The 20,096-nt window shown below is 39.5% G+C and overlaps 1 protein-coding gene across 1 annotated transcript in view; it reads right to left on the bottom strand.

Annotated features, from left to right (window-relative positions):
• ITGA8 (integrin alpha 8) overlaps positions 1 to 20,096 on the bottom strand; it is a gene marked incomplete at its 5' end in the record, with an annotated part of 122,777 nt that overhangs the window by 85,973 nt on the left and 16,708 nt on the right. Inside the window, 9 exons of the mRNA XM_014952942.1 lie at positions 976 to 1,167; positions 3,246 to 3,451; positions 9,046 to 9,098; positions 10,307 to 10,363; positions 11,717 to 11,760; positions 14,901 to 14,945; positions 16,232 to 16,357; positions 17,325 to 17,370; positions 18,011 to 18,072. Of these exons, the coding sequence (XP_014808428.1) occupies positions 976 to 1,167; positions 3,246 to 3,451; positions 9,046 to 9,098; positions 10,307 to 10,363; positions 11,717 to 11,760; positions 14,901 to 14,945; positions 16,232 to 16,357; positions 17,325 to 17,370; positions 18,011 to 18,072 (831 nt within the window). The remainder of the gene's footprint in view (positions 1 to 975; positions 1,168 to 3,245; positions 3,452 to 9,045; positions 9,099 to 10,306; positions 10,364 to 11,716; positions 11,761 to 14,900; positions 14,946 to 16,231; positions 16,358 to 17,324; positions 17,371 to 18,010; positions 18,073 to 20,096) is intronic.

Raw genomic sequence — 20,096 nt, 5'->3', positions numbered from 1 at the left:
AAAAGGCAAAGCGATCCCATTTTTGTCGCTTTGAAAATCACAACTTTCACTTCTGAAACAATACAACTTTTAAAAACATTAGCCTTAAAATAATCCAGTCTAACTAAAGTGATTTCAGAGTAAGTTAGGGTTAATCAAACTTAGTGCTTTACTGTGGATAAACCATTCACAAAAACAAAATACAATGTTCTACTGCACACCCTTGCTAAGGCTTCTGAATTGTGATAAAAAGAAACAGGACAGAGAGAGAGTACATACATGCACATTTAAAATAGCTCCAACATAAAGGCTACTTATGATACTATAAATGTTCCTCTTAAAAAAATAAATACCACCCCAGGGAGCTCAACTAATGTTACAAACTTGATAAATTTGAATGCATGTCAGGTAAACTAGTAAGAAAGAATCAAAGCTAACCTAAAAAGGAAGAGTCCATATAGCAGAATGAAAACATAAAAGGGATGGAAAGGCCCAAATGAAATATCTACCTTTAAGCAATATCTATGCTTTTTTGTAATGCGATCAAAGCTATTAAGAATTCATATATAGCTCAGTGTCTCTTCGGACAGCAAAAAACAACTTAGCAACGCAACCAAGTCAATCCATTCTTCTACAACACAACATGTTTTTAATTAAGAAAGAATGCCAAGATGAAGGAGACCTTACAAGTTCAATAAGCTGAGAGCATTCAATTTTGGGAAGTAGGGGAAAGGGTTAAATCTTTTTATTGTAAACTTCACATGTTTTACTTTAGTATAACTATTTAAGCCCTTTCTTGCCTTTCTGATCATGTCTTTTGACAGGAAAGGGAGTATTTGTTTTGTCTGATTTTAACTCTTGGGAAAGCAAGCTAGAACTATCCCAAAATGTCTATACTTTACTCTGACCTCTGCCTTCCAAAAGCAGCAGTTTAGGCATGATGCATTTTCCAGAGAATGGAAGTATGAAATTCCCTTTCTAATGGAAAAATCTTACCTGGGTAATCATTCTTGTCTACATCTGAGTCTCCTCTTAGAGTGAAGCCAAATCCCGAAGGAATAGACTGGGAGGCCCAGGCTCCATTGAGAACCTGGGAAGGGTTAGTATTTAACCCATTACTGTATCCATTGTAAATGAGCACTTTCCCTCTTCTGTCTTCTCCTGCAAATGGTGCACCAATAGCAATGTCTGCAGTGCAATGAAAGAATAAAAAGAATGGGCACAATTAAAATAAAGCAAAAATTAAGTCCCTGCAGGAAAACAGACATAAATGGCTTCTGCTACATACATGCAAGAACTTCAACGTTCTGTACTTCTGTATGGATTCTAGCCTTAAGGCAAACATATAAAGATGTTTGTAGTGTCTTTTCTGTGTCAAACTTTCATGACAAAAGCTTATAAAATCATCTTTGAAGGGGTAATTGCATTATACTAAATTGTCAGTTCACACTGGACCTCTCTCCCATATTTGCATGGCATTTCATAAGCTTTAATAAAGCAAGATCTAATGAATGCCTGCTTCTACTTCCGTATTTTTAAACAGATACAATTTTTCCTTGATCTCCTCTATCATGTAATTAATAAGGAACAGCTGACAGATAAAATTAATTTTCTTTTTCCAGATAGATAGAATATTCAACATAGACAAAGGAACTCACCCTCCTCAAACATCCAGTACTTTATTATGCAAAAGAGAACGACGGAATTATATGTTTTCATCTATACCACACCAACATTTTGTTGAGAAATGGGAATAATACTGAGTCAAGAATTTAACAGGAGGCTTTAGGCATTCTGCAGGGAAGCACTGCAATCCTTAAAAAATGACTTGCCATATCCAAGAAGTGGAAGTCACAACGCTCTTCCACAGGGAACGTGGAGAGAATCATGCGTCTGGACTGAGAGTCCACAGCCACACTAGTTGAGCTTGCCAATAGGAAACACTAGAAGAGGACACGTATCTACAGCTCTCCTTTTGACCTTCTCATCTAGAGAAGGTAAAGGTGCTGAACTGCTTTATTAAACTTGACTTCAGCACCATCAATGGGAAGGTAGGTATATGACTGGCATCTTCGGTTATGAAGCAGAAGACTTTGGCTCTAAATTCTTCCTAGCTTTCTCTATACAGTGAGAGAGAAAAGGAGGAATATCTTCTCCCTTTTTCCCAGAATGTGGGAAAGCAGGGATACCAGCCAGCCCTTCCCAGAGAAGCTGAGGGCTGGACTCCGTGGTGGGATTTCAGGAGAATCCAGTAAGGACTTTCACAGCAGTCACAATCCAGTGGCTTCTCACAGGCTGAGATTCAGTTTTTGTGCACCTTGAATCCTGAAAGACTATGGCTCCTGACACCACTTATCCCTTGCCCAGGAGACAGACTTTGGCAACATTGCCTTAGAGTCCAGTGGCTACAGCACCATGAGAAACAGCCCTCAAGTTAAGGAGGAGCTAAGTCCGCTAATTTTTCTTTGGTGGGCCAACTATCTTCAAAGCTACTGGGCAAAATATTTCCTCCAGGAAAAACTCCTTGGGGTTTTAGATGCAGAGGTGCCTGCTCTGCAGATCCCTAACATCCTGGAAATAAGAAGTAAGGAAATGCATGCAGGGAAAACCAGGGTGTTACTGACCATGTCTAGGAGGCTAACTCCAGGAGCTCAAGGCTTCCAGGCTACCTCAGATAAATAGGCAAGTTAGTTTACTTGGATTGTTATCTTGCATTCAGGTTCCCAGTTAACTTACATGAACATTTTGTTGTGTGTGTGTGCTATAGGCATTTGAAAAAGGTCCCATTATGCACCTGTTCCCTTCAGTGCCTAAGTACCAATGGAAGTCTGATTCCATGATAGGATGTCTGTACTTTTCCAAGTTCTTTGACTGTGGGCTCCATTTACTGGACCTCATTCAACTCTCAAATTCATCCAAGCATTTGAGGAGAGAGGAGAATTCCGCTTTTAAGCAAATGCAACAGCTTAACTAAGTATTTAAATGAAATTACAGTCATGATATTTTTATTTAAATGAACATGCTAATATTTAGTAAACAATAGCGCTGTAGTCAATATGACTGCCCTCCTATGGGTAAGCTTTTCATGATATGTCCCTCGACACCAGTTTCATTAGGATTAGTGTAAATTCTTGTGACTTTCAAAGGCAGTTACATGTTAAAAAGCCTTTTTCAGCCACTGCACAGAAACGTCGTATTCACTGCTCAGCCATTTTTAATGTCAGTGTTACACAGAGATACATATTATGACATGACATAGAAATTACCGTTATATCCGTCCTGATTGAGATCTCCAAGGTGTGTGATTGCACTGCCAAATCTACCAAACACTTCAGTGCCTGTGAGGATTTGTGCATCTCGGAAGAGGAAAGCACTTTCTTGCAGGTACAGATAAACTTGCCCAACTTCTTTAGGCTTGCTCTCAAATTCCCGTTCCATGAAGAGAGGGGCACCAACTAAGATATCATCTAAACTGGAACAGTCAAACAAAAACCAGCGTCACTGAGAGGCTGAGTGCAATCAACACAGTTCATGCATTTGTTAAACAGGAAGCTGATAATTATCATAGAGTCACAGGCTAATTGAGGTAAGAAGTCACTTCCGGAGTTCTAGTCCAAACACTTGGTCAAAGCATGGTCAACTAGGGAAAGCTGCCCAGAGCAATGACCACTCCAGTTTTGAATACCTCCATGGATGGAGACTCCACAACCCCTCTGGGCAACTCCTTCCACTGTTTGATAACCCCCCCCCAGCAAAAACGTTTTTTTCCCAATTTAAATGGAATTTCTTGCACTTCAATTTATGCCCATAATAGACACTGAAAAGCTATACTTTGCAGTTTATGATCCAGAAGCCAGGAATTTAACTCAAAGGAGATCCATGTGACTAGAACAAATTCTGAAGATCAATTCTTCTAACAGTGATAGTGAGAGACAAATTTAGGATAAAATCTATCTTTTAAAAATTATACATCAGTAAGTGAACAACAGAACAAAACCTGCAACTTTCCAGCAGATTTTGGAAGCAATATACACAAAACAGGGGTAAAACATCAATTAATAGAGAATAGAGAATTGAATGACTAATTCAAATGGAAGCTGGGAGACAAAGCCAAAGCTTTATTTCTGAAAACAATTCTGTTGAATATTAGGTACATGAGAAGCTGCAGTGTTCGAATAATTTGCTGTATTAAGTATTGAAAAGAAAGGACATTATAAAATCACAGAAATAGGAGGCTTAGATGGAAAATGATATTTTGCACATTACTGCTCTAAATGGAGGTGTTTTGAAACACGTTACCAACATCTATTTAGTGGGGAAAGAAAGACCCTTTAGTGGATGGACACTAAAGAATAAAATCAAGCAGGACTGATAGACACATAACAAGCTGATATATTCCTAATAGATTATTCTGAGATACGAAATGGTAGTATCAGATGAATTTCTGAAGGTTTCTCAAGCCCATATAAACTAATAGGACAATTCCCATTATATCCAGTGGACATTGGTCATCCATATTAAGGAACTCTATTACTGCAAATAACTAGAACTACTTGATCCCAGAATTTATAATTTGGAAAACATATTGTCTTGCTCTGATGTGAAACTTTGTTCATTTACTCTCAATTCATCATATTCCCAATAGTGATATTTTCACAAAGGCTTTATCCATTAGTAAACCAATTAGTAAAATTGCACTGGATTCTTTTTCCCAATCCTGACAGAAAAACCTTCGTATTGTCTATGGGCTCAGCTACTACTTTACCATAGTTCTAAGACATAAATTTAGTATGGAATATCTCATCTAGTAGCCTTTTAAAGACATTGCGGAACTTACACATTCTATAAATTGTGACAAAGTGCTTCTAGAAATGTTATTTTTCTATTAAGTTTTACAGTATGTTTCCATAAAGGAAACTGTAATTCAAAATGTCAGGTTACTTCAGTACAGTTGTTCTATTCTTTACATGTCAGATTTTACCCCATGGCACGAGTAACTAAAAAAGGAAGGAAGCAGATGCTGACTTGACATCAAAGGTGGGGTTTTCCTTTCACACTAAACATCAAAAGTCCTCCTCTACTAATGGAAGATGTTCGTGGTTGGGACAGAATGTCCCAGCTGAAACAGTTGCCATGAAACAAAAGCAACAACAAAACCAGATCATAAATGCTCTTTTTTTACAAGGTATTTTATGTATGCCATGTACTAAAAGCATTACCCAGTAGCACTATCAGCAATTATTATTTTATTACATTGCAGTCCAGATATTCCCAATAAGCCTGGGACCCCATGGTGTTATGTGCTGTATAAACCATTAAATGAAAGATATACTTGGCTCCGATGGATATTTTACAACTGAAGACTAAGGGAAGATTTTTTTTAGGGATGGAGAGGAACCAAAAAATTCAGAGCCAGGAAGCTCCCAGTACATGGATGTAAAATAAGTAGATACCTAGACTCCTTTGGAACTCTGGTCCATAGAGCAATATCCAGAGTGCCTAAACCAGTGAAAGGCAAGAGGCAGACCACCTATCATCCTCAGTGGCCAAAAATTCTCCAAGCAGAAGCCTAGCCCAGAATACAAGATTCACCAGGTGAGACAGAAAGCAAGCAGAGAAGAGCTAGAGTCTGTTGTGCAGGTGTCACAGCATCTCAGCTGGAAGTGCACAGTGCTGGGGGATTTTTCCAGGAAAACTTCTCCTTTGTTAAAATAAATTACAATGACTGTGTAAAATGCATGAATAGTTCAGGGAGTGGTGAAAAAGAACCCAGCAGCTAAGATGGCTGATCTTCTGATGTGCTGAGGGAAAGACAGGAGGAAGAATGTCATCTAAATGACACTGACCTACTCCTACCCTGGTTAGGGGCAGCAGACCCCCAGGAACACCCGCAGCACTTCGTGTGCCTTCCTTCCAGGGATCGGCACGTCCCACCCACACCAAGGCCTTCCTCCCCTCACCCTCTTCACTTCCCCCCTTTCCCTATCAGTGATGAGCTCTGTAGGTCAAGGCAAGCAGCTTCAGCCAGTCCTCTGCAAGGAGGACTGCTCTCTTAGGCAATTCTAGGGGGTTGGGTATGTTATTTTGGGGTTATTTTGTCACTGTCAGAGGAGTGTACTACGGCCAGAGAGGAACGCTTCTTCATCTGCCCTGCTCTCTCCAACCCTCATTTACTGATTCCTGTTTTCTCTCCACGTGGGTAATAAGCAAGCATTGCTGCTTACCACGCTTCATAGTCAGCTTTACTTCCCACCTCCTACAGTTTTAAGTAATAACTTAAAACCAAAGTAACATCAAGCAGTCAAGGGCTGGGGGGGCACTTGTTTGTTTATGAGTACCTGTGTGATTAGAATGACGCATTTCTGTTGGTGAAGGAGGGTATTTCAATTGGCTTTTAAATTGTAGGGGTTTATATTTACAGTGGGGGGGCACTTGTTTGTTTATGAGTACCTGTGTGATTAGAATGACGCATTTCTGTTGGTGAAGGAGGGTATTTCAATTGGCTTTTTTAAATTGTAGGAGTTTATATTTATGAAACTGGAGTTCTCAGACAAATTCAGGTTGATGTGATTCCTTTTAAAAGGCCGTAAGCGCAAAGAGAAAGCTGCTGGACAGTAATATTAAACTGTAAAGTGCAGTTCAGTTTGCAGAAGTATTTTGAACTGGCTCATTAGATTTATTTCATGACTGCACTAAGATGCTGCAGTTAACATAAATTATATATTTATTTTCTGTTCCAGCACAGAAAGGTAATCAGCCACTATTGCTTCCTTTTTGATAGAAAAAAAACTTTAAAAAGTACAAGGTGACCACCTGCTGAGACTGTATGCAGTTTCTTTGTATCCTGCCAAGTAATAAAAAGCAGGAGTATGGGAAATGTCAAGAGGTCAAAGCGTAACTACGGGGAGCTTTGATATAGGCCAAATAAAAGACCAGTAAACAGTTTATTCCACTATTTTTATTGGACCATTTCAGTCTAAATTGAACATGTTCTCTTTTTCCTCTTTACTAGGAATGTAGTCTTTAAGTTGACGGCAAATCTGTGGACTTCTCATTATTAGCAGTGGGCAACTAAACATTAGTTCAAACGATCCCCTCAATTTCCCTATTCTGCCTACAATGCTGATGTGGTGCAGACCAAACTGCAAGAGGCACTCTGGAACACCTGCAGAGCTGCTGGAGCAGAAGGTCCACAGGGCTTTTTTTCCCAGGATGAGACCAACCTTTAAGCCATGTCTTCAGCCTTATTACACAGCAAAGCATTATTGCTATTAATCTTTTCAGATGTTACTTAATCGGGGTTCTCATACTGATAAGGCCATCACCACCTCCTTTATTCTTAGCTGCACAAAAAAAAAAGCAAGTGAATTTGAAGTGGTCATTTCCCTTTTGCTTTTTTTCCCCCTCTCCCTCTCTGTTTTACTCTCCCTTTCAGATAAATATTTCTATTGACTATATGTGCACACCAGCAAAGATAGACCACATATCTAATCAGACATGTTTATCAAGTAGAGCTTTTTGTGTTTTGTTTTCTGAGGGATGTTTGGATCTCAGGGAGAGTCTTTAGATTTCTTTTAAGATATAGACTGGGAGACCACACAGGCCTCAACAGCAGTTTGATTATATTATTGACATAAACTGTGGTCTTAGAGGTACACACAAAATATGAGACCTGCCAAGTAACCCTATGGTTCACAGGAAATAACCTGCACAGGAAATTATTTGGTTCAGTGAGAAGTTAAATGGCAAGTTCCCTGAAAGTTTAATGCATGTCTATTGAAACTCAGATTAAACTTAAATCCCTGAAACTCAGATTTCTCCATCCTTTCACATTAGTAATGCATTATGGTAGGACTAAATTAACCCTGACTCTGTATATCATAAAAATAGGAACTTTCAAAAGCTATGGCACTATGACAAAATTTGATCTCAGAAACTTGGAAAGATTCGAGTACCATGAAGCCACCACTGTTGAAACTGCTTCTTTTTTCCTTTTATTTTCCTTTTTTAAATTTTTTAATTTATTTTGGAACTGAAGTAACATTTTATCACCTTGTTACTTTTTACCCTCACTCTTTAAAGGGTCACTAGTCGCTTATGGGAAGTAATGATTTAGCCCAGAAAAATTATTAAATGCACTATGTTTAAGCACCTAATAAGAAATAATCACAAAAAAAGAATATGAAGTAGACACATCTGAGACATTTTGAAATAGGGAAGAGTATGCCATAGCTCTAACTATAATCCTGGCTCACCTTTGTGCAGACTTCCAAGGCTCTGAGCTTCAGGGATCTGTATCTCCTTTCTAGAAAGCTACTATCAATACTCACTTACTAAAGTCACGATCTTCTAAAACATTTAGACTTTGCCTAAGTTCAAAGTTAGCAAGCGTTCTGTTGGGAAATCCCTGAGTGTCTTAGGCAGGATGCTGGGAGCTGAGCAGCACCCTCCTTCCAGACAAGCACAACGCCTAACGACGACAGGCCAGTTAGCAAGCGTTCTGTTGGGAAATCCCTGAGTGTCTTAGGCAGGATGCTGGGAGCTGAGCAGCACTCTCCTTCCAGACAAGCACAGGCCATAGACACTTCTTGGTCCTCTGGATGATGAAAATGGATGGACAACCAGCAGGTGTTGGAATGAGGAGCTGAAGATATTGGAAAGCTTTTAAAACTGAGAAGTGAAGCTACGGATGGTCCACATATGAGAAGACAGCTGCTGTTGAGAATGGGAGAACGAACTTCTGACTTCCACCTAGCAGCAGCTAGCACTGTTTATTCACTATTATTCTACCTTGATCTGTTTCCTAAGACTTTGGACATTCCCACTTTGCCATGCTGCTTTGAATAAATACTCAGGAAGACAAACTCACCCAAACTAGGCCTGCAAATACTTGTGCCACTGTAATTGCACAAAGATAAGGCTACACAAACAATTAAAATTAGAAAAGCAGAGAAGCCAAGAGAAGCATTTTGAGGTATGAAGCACCTGAAAACCTATGTTTATTAATAAATATCAGGCATTGCTTCCATGAATGTTCATTGGAGCTGAATGTATTTGGTAACCTACCCATCATTGTTAACATCAGATACTGCAACAGTGTACCCAAAATAAGACGCCATCTGGAAATAAAAAACAACAGATAGGCTTTCACATCAGATATCAATTTTTAAAATTTCTTTACTGATAATCCTCTTTTTTTTCTATGGTCATTAATTCTAAAAAATATTTTAAATACTCTTGAAACTATGTTAATGAAACTATATTCTCTACAGATACAATATTTCATCATGTACTTGCTTGACATTACCTGTTCACCAGTGAAATTCTGGATAAAGGTCAAGTCTGAAGAATTAATAATTGAAACCTGGTAACAGAAAAACAGGAAAAGTTTCAAGCACACAGAGATGTTGCAGTGTAACATCACTGCAAACCAATTTGACACACTGAAGGATGGTCCCGGTGTTCAAGAAAAAACCAATTATTTCATTTCACTGCAGTTTTCCTAGATGATCTTGAATATATGACTAGGATTATATGAGTCTCAGGTCCTCCATGAATAAAATGAGGAAAGGACTATTTTCCTTCCTTACTCAACATTGAGACACTTCTTGGTCCTCTGGATGATGAAAATGGATGGACAACCAGCAGGTGCTGGAATGAGGAGCTGAAGATATTGGAAAGCTTTTAAAACTGAGAAGTGAAGCTACGGATGGTCCACACATGAGAAGACAGCTGCTGTTGAGAATGGGAGAACGAACTTCTGACTTCCACCTAGCAGTAGCTAGCACTGTTTATTCACTATTATTCTACCTGGATCTGTTTCCTAAGACTTTGGACATTCCCACTTTGCCATGCTGCTTTGAATAAATACTCAGGAAGACAAACTCACCCAAACTAGGCCTGCAAATACTTGTGCCACTGTAATTGCACAAAGATAAGGCTACACGAACAATTAAAATTAGAAAAGCAGAGAAGCCAAGAGAAGCATTTTGAGGTATGAAGCACCTGAAAACCTATGTTTATTAATAAATATCAGGCATTGCTTCCATGAATGTTCATTGGAGCTGAATGTATTTGGTAACCTACCCATCATTGTTAACATCAGATACTGCAACAGTGTACCCAAAATAAGACGCCATCTGGAAATAAAAAACAACAGATAGGCTTTCACATCAGATATCAATTTTTAAAATTTCTTTACTGATAATCCTCTTTTTTTTCTATGGTCATTAATTCTAAAAAATATTTTAAATACTCTTGAAACTATGTTAATGAAACTATATTCTCTACAGATACAATATTTCATCATGTACTTGCTTGACATTACCTGTTCACCAGTGAAATTCTGGATAAAGGTCAAGTCTGAAGAATTAATAATTGAAACCTGGTAACAGAAAAACAGGAAAAGTTTCAAGCACACAGAGATGTTGCAGTGTAACATCACTGCAAACCAATTTGACACACTGAAGGATGGTCCCGGTGTTCAAGAAAAAACCAATTATTTCATTTCACTGCAGTTTTCCTAGATGATCTTGAATATATGACTAGGATTATATGAGTCTCAGGTCCTCCATGAATAAAATGAGGAAAGGACTATTTTCCTTCCTTACTCAACATTGTGAACAGCAGCAAATCACAGTCTATCAGCTAATCAGTGACTAGATTAGTGCACACGAAAACATTAAGAAATATAAACACACATACATCACAGAATCACAGAATCACAGAATCTTCTAGGTTGGAAGGGACCTTAAAGATCATCTTGTCCAACCGTCAACCTCACTGACAAAAATAGACACCCACACAACAAACAAGGAGCATCATCACTAAACCAGACCTCCCAGCACTACATCAACCCGGCTTTTGAACACCTCCAGGGATGGTGCCTCAACCACCTCCCTGGGCAGCCCAGTCCAATGGCTGAGAACCCTTTCAGTGAAAAAATTTTTCCTAATATCCAGCCTGAACCTACATATATATATACACACACATACACACCTTTCCTCTGAAAAATGGTATTAGTAACTTCCAGAGACACAAGGAATTTCAGCTGGATGGGGCTTTGAGCAACGTGGTCTACTGGGAGGTGTCCCTGCCCAGGGCAGGGGATTTGGAATTGTCCATCTTTAAGGTCCCTTCCAACCAGAACCATTCTATGATTCTGTGAAAACTAGAGAATGTGTCTGTGGTTGGGATCTCTCCTAGTCAGGTGGGTTCTGAAACTTTTTTTTTTTTTTTCCTATGAGCTAAAAGATGTATCCACACACCTGTATCATTTTCTCCCTTCACTTCTAATGGCATATCGTGACTTCTTGCATCTGGTGTTCAGTGTATGTACTTAAAGCACTGAAAATAAACACTGGGTACGAATAATCTGAACTAGGACTTCTCCCCACTGTGGACACAGCATCGCACATGAAATAGGCCAACCCATGGGCAAGCTTAGGTCTGGTAACACTCAGCAGGTAGAGGGATACTGGTAATACTCAAAGCATGCTTCTAACTGGACACTGAAAACAAACTTCGGAAAGGATCAAGTGATTAATACTCAAAGCCCAAACCAATAAGATGTTTCAACACAGCCAGGTAAGCCTGAGGGTAAAAGTCAGTGGCAGTTTTTCTCTGATGAGAAAATTTAGAATCAAAGAGACAGGGAATATAATGTAGACTTTAGTATTCCAAATAATCTAACTGCATTCTCACCATAAAAAGGATAAAATGAGGGTCCAATACATACATAGCCGAAGTTCTGTGCTCCCCTTGGGACTCCAGCAACCAACTCTGAAAAGAGAAATGACCAACAGTGGACTGGTTATGCTCTCTGAGTGGTGCATGAAACATGGACCCCACACCACTGAAATTCTTTCTTGATACATAAATAACCCTTAGGATTTGGGTTTGTTATCTGTATCAGAAACACATGCAAATCACTTCAAGACATTAATTTCTAAGTTGTCAGCATTCATTCAGTGCATCTACTTGCATGAAATATTACATCTTAACTGCTGAATTCACTCATCCAGAGATCTCCTTCTGCCTAGTATTACTTAGCACAGCACAGTATAATAAAGATCTTAATACTATTCAGCTTGTTACATGCCAGCTGTGGATGGATGGAACCAGAATTAATTATGGCATCACACACTATAGTACAGAAGCTAAACGCAGGTATCCTAAAAAAACCCCTTTTCTTTCTGGCTGCACAAGAGTTTGTCTCATCTGTTATTTGGCTTGAAATCATTAAAGTGTTCAACAAGATTGGCTAAGCTAGAAGCATTTTGCTGAGCTAGAAGCTAGCTAAAAGCATTAGAGGGAGATTTTCTGTGAGTGGCATTGAGGGAATCCATTGAACAAGAACATGAGACACTGGACCTAGCTGCCTTCTAGGATGTAATTCTGCTCAATGGCAAAATCTGAAACAACTAGTGGAAAAAATGGAAAAAGCAAAGTCACAGTCTTATTGTCTAAACCTTCCCTCATTAGGATATCCACATCAGAAGACAGCAGTAGGGACTTCAGGTATCAAAGCACCTCAGACACCTGCTTGTATTGACCTAGCTGTCCTCTGTTCCTCTCTGGGTTTATCTACTCCCCTGTGGTTGGAAGGAGCAGTGAAGGACTGAACAGGACACAGGATGTCCCGGGTCATTCAACAGCGCAATTCTTTGTGCCAATCATTCATGTTACTTAGTGACTCATGAACCATCCATTATAAAAACATTAATATGCATTTATAGATATATATCTATACAAACATACACTTGGCTGCAGCCTTCCATTACCAGGGACACATATTTTTTCCACATTATAGCATTGAGTGCAAAATTATTATTATTTTTTTTAACCCATAGTGGCACAGGATGGGAAACTCTACAAGGATTAAGCAGCAGCAGTTCTGGGGAGCTGGGGTCATTTGTAGAAATGTCTTATGTCTCTCCTGGCTTTTTGAGCCTGGACCACAGAGCTGTTCATCCCCTCAAGAAAGCTACCCCGTAAGCAATACTTTCTGACAGATTGTCAGCCCTGTAAAGAAACATAGTTCATAAGTTATGAAATCCCAGGCATTATAGATATTTTCAGCTAACTGTATGTTTTGAAATCCTGTACAATTTCAGAACACTTGAAAATAGCTAAATCCTGGGCAAATTTCTATTTCTGACTATTATTTTTAACATAGTCTATGAAACTTGAAACTGGAGCTTTTTCTCTACACTGGATTCAATTCACAGAGACACGGAGAAACTAGTGTTCTAACACACCTCCAAAACACACTTTACAACTTAGAAATCAGGCAATGTTCTGCCTGGGTTTAGTTCTCCTGCCACAGTACTTTGTGCTATGAGTTCAGTACATCAATTAAGTGGGGTTTAAGTTTTGTCTGTACTTAGTTAAAGCTCCAAGAAGTATGGCTGCAAAACCTAGCCCTTGCAGGATGGATTGCTCTGACTTTGTCTTTAGAGAATTAACAGAACTATATTACTGAAGCTGCCACCTTCCAGGACAGTTTTCCCTGGACATGTGAAACTAATAAATATCCTGTGTCACTTTTTCCCAAAGGCAACAGCTTGAACCTCAGTGTTTGAGCTGAATTCTAAGTCAAAGTCATGCAATGACATTTTGCACATTTAAAGGATATTTATCCTCTAATTCTGATCCAAACCTGCTCTTCATTAATGCAGAGTCCTAGAAGGTAGTGATTTTACAGATCATGAAACATGTGAAGCAGGTGAAGGTTTAACAGTGATGATGTTTTTAAGCAATGCTATTAAGTCTGTGAGATGTCTGGTTCTTTGTGGATGACAGTTGTCATCTACATGCAAATTATTCTATGTTCTGTATCAAACTTACTTGATCCAAGAACCTTTACAAAGTCTCAGGCATGATTCTATATTCAGACATTTATACTCACGTGCATTAAGCTTTTCCTAATTCAAGGGACTAATTGAACACCTCATCTTCCTGTAGAATGTTTTCTCTGCCTCTAAGCACAGGTTTTATAAAAAGGAATTCAAATCTTCTGTCTCCTGCTGTTAAATATAAAGCTCGGGGTAGGAGCAAGAGCACAGGGAACTTGTTCTTACTGCGTTATGCCGGTGCAGAAAAATATCATGTATAAACAGGGTCAGCTAATGAACTGCCCCAAGCACCCCACCATTACAGCACATGAACTGGAACTAGGAAAACTTTTATAGAGCTTTTATAGTTGCTTTCACCAACGAGAGCTAGCATGCCGGTGGAGACACATCTTTGTGCAGAAGCAGCTGAATGTTACCTCCTAGCCTGGGCTGTGAGGTGTATGTGGCAGGCAGAAGTGTGCTTTCAGCACACACAGACCTTTCCAAGCCACATTGCATCTGGCCAGCCAGATGGTGGGGACCAGCAGCCTCCGTGCAGGTGAGTAACCTGAGTATGGATGGGAAGACTGTATTTCCAAGCCACATTGCATCTGGCCAGCCAGGTGCTGGGGACCAGCAGCCTCCGTGCACGTGAGTAACCTGAGTATGGATGGGAAGACCGTCCAGGACTGCACTGTTGGCTCCAGTTTGGTGACTACTGGTCACCAGGACGGTCTTCCCATCCATACTCAGGTTACTGACTAGTAGTCAGGTTACTGACTACTGGTCCCCAAACTGGCTAAATCAAGTGAGCCTGGATGGCTCCACCTACCATGCTGTGACAGCTCTATCTGCTGAATAGATGCATGGGCACACCACCATAAAAACGGATTCAGACTTTTGGGTTACTTAAATTCTGCTCTGCTTCTAAGGAAGTCTTTGCCTCTGAGAATGTTGGGCACAGATAGCTTAAGTCTCATCAGGGTTTCAAATGCACAAAAGGTACGTTCCTGCGTAGAGACCCAAAATGAGGAATTTAATAGGTGTATGGCCATATGGTTTCCATTCAAGTATATAGCTTCTTACCTTGTTCAGAATCCCCAGTAAATTCCCCGGCAGCCACTGAGTATCCTGTTCAAAGATAAATTACAAGCAAAACACTTGATAAACCATTTCTTTCAAAAAATATGCAAGGACAATCAGATTTGTCTCTTCATCTGATCATCAGAATGCAAATTTTCTAACACTGGTATACTAAAACTGTGTGGACAAAAAGGAAAACTGTTCATAGCAATATTATGACTAATTTAACTATAGGTCTGAATATATAATATATCTATTCCTTTTCTCCAAAAGAATAATTTATCTGAAAAGACAGCAGGTACTATGGTGGTTTGCCCTAACAGCTATTGACACAATTTAGGTCTTCATTCACAGAATCATGGAATGGTTTGGGTTGGAAGGGACCTTAAAGATCACCGAGTTGCAACCCCCCTGCCCTGGGCAGGGACACCTCTAGCTCTGTATAAAAAGCAGATTTCCAAAGATGCCTTCTGGAGCTCATGGAATGGTTTGGGTTGGAAGGGACCTTAAAGATCACCGAGTTGCAACCCCCCTGCCCTGGGCAGGGACACCTCTAGCTCTGTATAGAAAGCAGATTTCCAAAGATGCAGTTAAGTGCCTTCTGGAGCTTTAGTAAACCTCTGAGATAATTGCTAATGACAGAGTAAAGACTTTGGGATTGTATCAAGGACTGCAATTTCAAATCTATAGGCAGAGACGAAAGGATGCACCTTTCCCTGCAAATTCCACTGCATCTTTTCTATAACTATGTGAAGAAAAACCTGTTTTACGTGCAGAGCCATGAGCACGTCATGCAAATTCCTGGAGATCAGTACAAATAAAAGGTACATAAAGAGTCTTTTTATTTATTACATAGTATATTCAAATTGACTGTTCTTATTGCTTACTTCAATTGCATCTTTTTAAAATCAGTAAGAATAAACTGGGTATTTGTGCAGTACTGCACAAAATATGGTAGAACTGAATTTTCTTTTATCTATTAAAAATTGAAATAGTCTTTAATGACTTTAAACTCAATCTGTCATCTTGGAATGAAAATAAGATATCAATGGTAAAATTCTGCATTTCTGTTTAATTATTTAAGATCAAATAATAAGTATCCTAATGAGCCATTTAAATCTCAACCTTCAAACCCTGTTGCTGTGCATAATTTTCAGAATGTTCATAGTCCCACTGAAATAACTAGCAAACTACTGATTTGAGGTTGTGCTTAAGGCAAAGCATGTTTAAATCTTCTCACAATTGGGACATTAGTAATTTAGGGCTTGTTTTCACCTTTATGTAAGACCCATGCTTTTAGAACGTATTGCTAACTGACATAGAGCTTAGCTTACCCATGTAATTGTCATCATATGAGGGTGGGGCCACTCCTGTTTGCTTCTCTCGTGCCAGCTTCCTCAAAATATCCTTGAAGGAGTAATTTGCAATGATATCCGCGATGCTCGCAGTGATTACCTGACCTGGATTCAAACAGCTTCATAAATGAAAGCGGCATAAAGGAGAGGCAGTTTCTACTAAATAGGGCTAGCAGAAAATCAGAACAGAGCTGATAATACAGCACAGATGCAAAGAGTAGACAACTTCTCTCAATCTTTTTCCATTATTACCCTGAAAGTCTCCAGAGTACACATAAATCAATAAAACAAGGCATTGAGACTCCATTGAACCACCACAAAAACATCTCCAGACGCATTTAAAGGTGCTGATTCAAACTGAAGTCAAGCATTTTCAGGCTCAGCTACCTTTTGATGCTGTGTAGTAAAAACTTAGCAGACCCATGGAAGCAATTTCTCAATGGAGAATTCAAAACTATGAATTCCCTACCACCATAATCAACTACATCTTCCTCCTTTAACAGCAATGCAAAAACACACATCCCTGAGGCTGATGATGAGCGAGCTGGTAGGTAGGGTCTGGGAATCAGCTACATCATCCGTGTCAAAACAGGTTAAAGCAAAAATACCCTTTTACTCCTTTACCAAAAGCACCTCAGGTTTTACCTACATCAGAAACCACCTCTTGAAAACCATAGTGATGCCACAAACAAACTAAAAATATACGCAGATAGCAATAAAAGGTTGTGTTCAGAAACAAATAGTGACAAATGTACAAATATTAACAATTTTTAAAATTTCAGTATTTCTAGGGAAAAGTTCAGCTTATTAATTAAATGATAAATGTGCTAAAATGCCAACATAAAAATAGTTATTTCTATTTGTTTTGCTTCCTATACAACCCACATCTTATTTTTCCCCGTTTTTTTTTATGCTCAGTTGCTTGTTAAGCAATTCTTCTGATTTGTATTTGTTGAAAATAAGACCAGAGACTGGTTATCTTAAACTGAGAAAACAATGGAAATCTAGAATGTTTTCTACAATATTTTCTGCTTCACTTCTTAGATCAAGTTAACCAGCCAGATGAACATACCTTGCCAATAAAAACTACCAGGCCCGCCTACTATCAGGTCTCCATTCTACAAAAAGCAGAATTGAATAAAATTACACAACAAAAGAACACAACAAAATTAAGTATGCATGGGAAAAACAATTTAAATGACCAAAAGAATATCAGAATCATGATAGAGGAGAACAGCCCTGTTCAAGGAAAGGATGTAGGTGCATAGATGTGCAGGAAAATCCATACGTAAATGAAGTTAAGATCACCCTATGCATCTTCTCCACAAGAGAACAGTCTTACTCAACGACTAGTCTGCCTCCAAAAGCATCTTTGTACGAGCTATTTTAACTTTAAAAAATCTAACTGATGCCTGCTAATTCTTTCATGAAAGTCAGGGATCTAGAGAGCATTGTAAGGGGGACACACTGAGACAGAAGCCCATACAATTTTTCACCTATTTCTCTATTAAGATAGGCTAAGCAGTGTCAGACTGCAGTGCTGCAAAGAGATAAGGAGGTGCTGATTGCAGTGTTTCTATCATTAATGAAACCAGAAACTTCAAAGCATGCAAAGGAGGAAAGAACTTACTGCAACTTCACGAAACTTTTCACATGCAAGAGCATGGGGACAAACCTTGAATCACTAAGACAGTGCTTGAATACAGAGGGTATATCAGAGTTACCTTTGGTTAAAGTATTTCAGAAGCAGAATCTCACCTTGTAAAAATCTAAGCTGAAACCTGCTTGACAAAAGCCTTGTCCTTCGGGATCTGCATTGCCTGCAATTATGAAGGTAGAAGCATTTTATGGACTTCACAGTACATGTGGAAGACAGCTTACACGCCCCTGGAGCTGGAAGGCTGTAAAGGCAAAACTAGCAAAATATGTGAAAAGATGTGCGTTCTTTTTCAGAAGAGGCAGAGCAAATCAAGACCTTCTCCAGGACCCTGAACATGCAGCCCTCTTGAGAAGGTTTTGAAAAACAGGACCAGTTCCTTGGGATTTTCTCCTCTCGCTACCAAGGAAGGACCCTTGCAATAACTACCAGGGATTCAGTTTGAATTTGGCTGGAGATACAAAAGTAAAAAACTTGACAAGAAAACCCCAGGCACCACAGTCGGCTCTGTCATCAACACAAAAATAAGTGTTGCCTAGGGCATTCTCAAAAAATGCTGACATAGTAGATGACCTGGCATATGTCAACATTCAGACAACGTCCTGCTTATCTGTATTAGGGCAAGGGAAAGGGGCACGTGTCCTTCACAAGGGCCAGTCCTTAAATTTATACACATTTGCTCAATGGCAGCTGAAATGTAATCTAATTTTGGATGCACATTTGTACACGCAAAAACATCTTTCCTGCTTCTATTTTTTTCTAGTCTGCAAATCCTTCCATAATTGTAGCAGATGTGTTGACACGCATTTTAGGGCTCTTCTGTGAGCACTGGAGTGCTGGAAGTCTGCGGGATTGGGAAAATGAGAGCAGAAATGGCCACCTGAACTCTTTTTGAATAGCGTAAGCCTTTGGCAAAGCCCCAGTGAGACACCAGAAGCACATAAAGCACGATCTTATGGTCACCATTTCTTACAGATTCAGCTTCTTCCTTTACCTGTCCATCCAGGGATGAGGCTTAGGCTTTAAAAGAAAAGATCTGGCAGCACAACTCAGTTAGAGCTATGCTTCAATGTGAGGAAAGGAAAGCCAGGAGTAACACTGAATGTACATGCCCATGTCTCACACTGCTAGAGGTGTGCAGGTTTTCTGGCGTGCTGTCTCTAGATCTTCACAGGAAAGAGACCTTTTCATTACGTGAAGTAAGCGTCTGCTTTTTCTGTAAAATACCTGTTACGTTCTTGGCAAAATAATCCATGAGAATCTCGAAGGGAGCAGCAGTTTGCAGTAAAGGAATGGTTAAAAGGTGTGTTTTGAAATTAGCCCATGCGCACATGGCAAGAGTGCTGCAATAGCAGGGTCTCTGTACAAGGGTATCACGACACCCATTGCCATGATACCACAGGAGTATCATGACAAGGAACTACACTCAGACTTCTTGTCTCATCAGCTGGCTCATGCAACCTGACACAGCTCCCCATCTCAGCTACACTGAACACCATCACGGCTTTGCTGTGAGGGCTTCCCCTGGAAGAGAGAGGTAAGCCCATCATATATGCTCTCTTACACACATTACCTTTAGAAAAATAACTGAAAGAACAATTCTCTGCTCTGTGAGTGCAGAAACTGCCACACACCCAGCCCAGTCCAAAGCCCAGTAAGGTCCCTGGATACTTCATACTGAGTTTAATAACTTGGAGCACTGAGGTAATGAGAGTATTAATAATCATCATAAACACTTAGACGTAGGATGCTGAACAGGATGAACAACTGATTTAATCTAATGTGTGGTACTTTATGCAGACTTCTAGGTAACTGAACTTGATTCTAAACATATGTGCACTGTTTTGCCCTATTCTCCAAGAAGTGAGGCCCAGAGATTGCTACCACATCCACAGAGAAGAGCATGGAACAGCAGTGCTAATGTGCATACTTTCTTCCATGCTGGAAGTCCTTCATAAATGGGCTATTGTGGGCGATATTGGCATGAATGGTGATACAGGCTTGTGTGTTTCTGTGGAGGGTCTGGTCTTCAGATGGTGATCCTGCGATGAGAGATTTATACTAAGCATGAGTAATTGGTTTAAAATGGTGTCTGGTTCTTATCTAGATCCGTTTGCTACATTTAAAAACCATTAAATTGAACCAATTATATCTCATCACTGTAACTGTGTAAGTTTCATTTACTTA

This window comes from Calidris pugnax, unplaced genomic scaffold (assembly GCF_001431845.1).
Source record: "Calidris pugnax isolate Ruff unplaced genomic scaffold, ASM143184v1 scaffold181, whole genome shotgun sequence".
In the NCBI taxonomy this organism is placed as follows: Eukaryota; Metazoa; Chordata; class Aves; order Charadriiformes; family Scolopacidae; genus Calidris; species Calidris pugnax.
The sequence above is the reverse complement of the archived record's forward strand: the minus strand, read 5'-3'. Positions and strand labels throughout refer to the sequence as shown.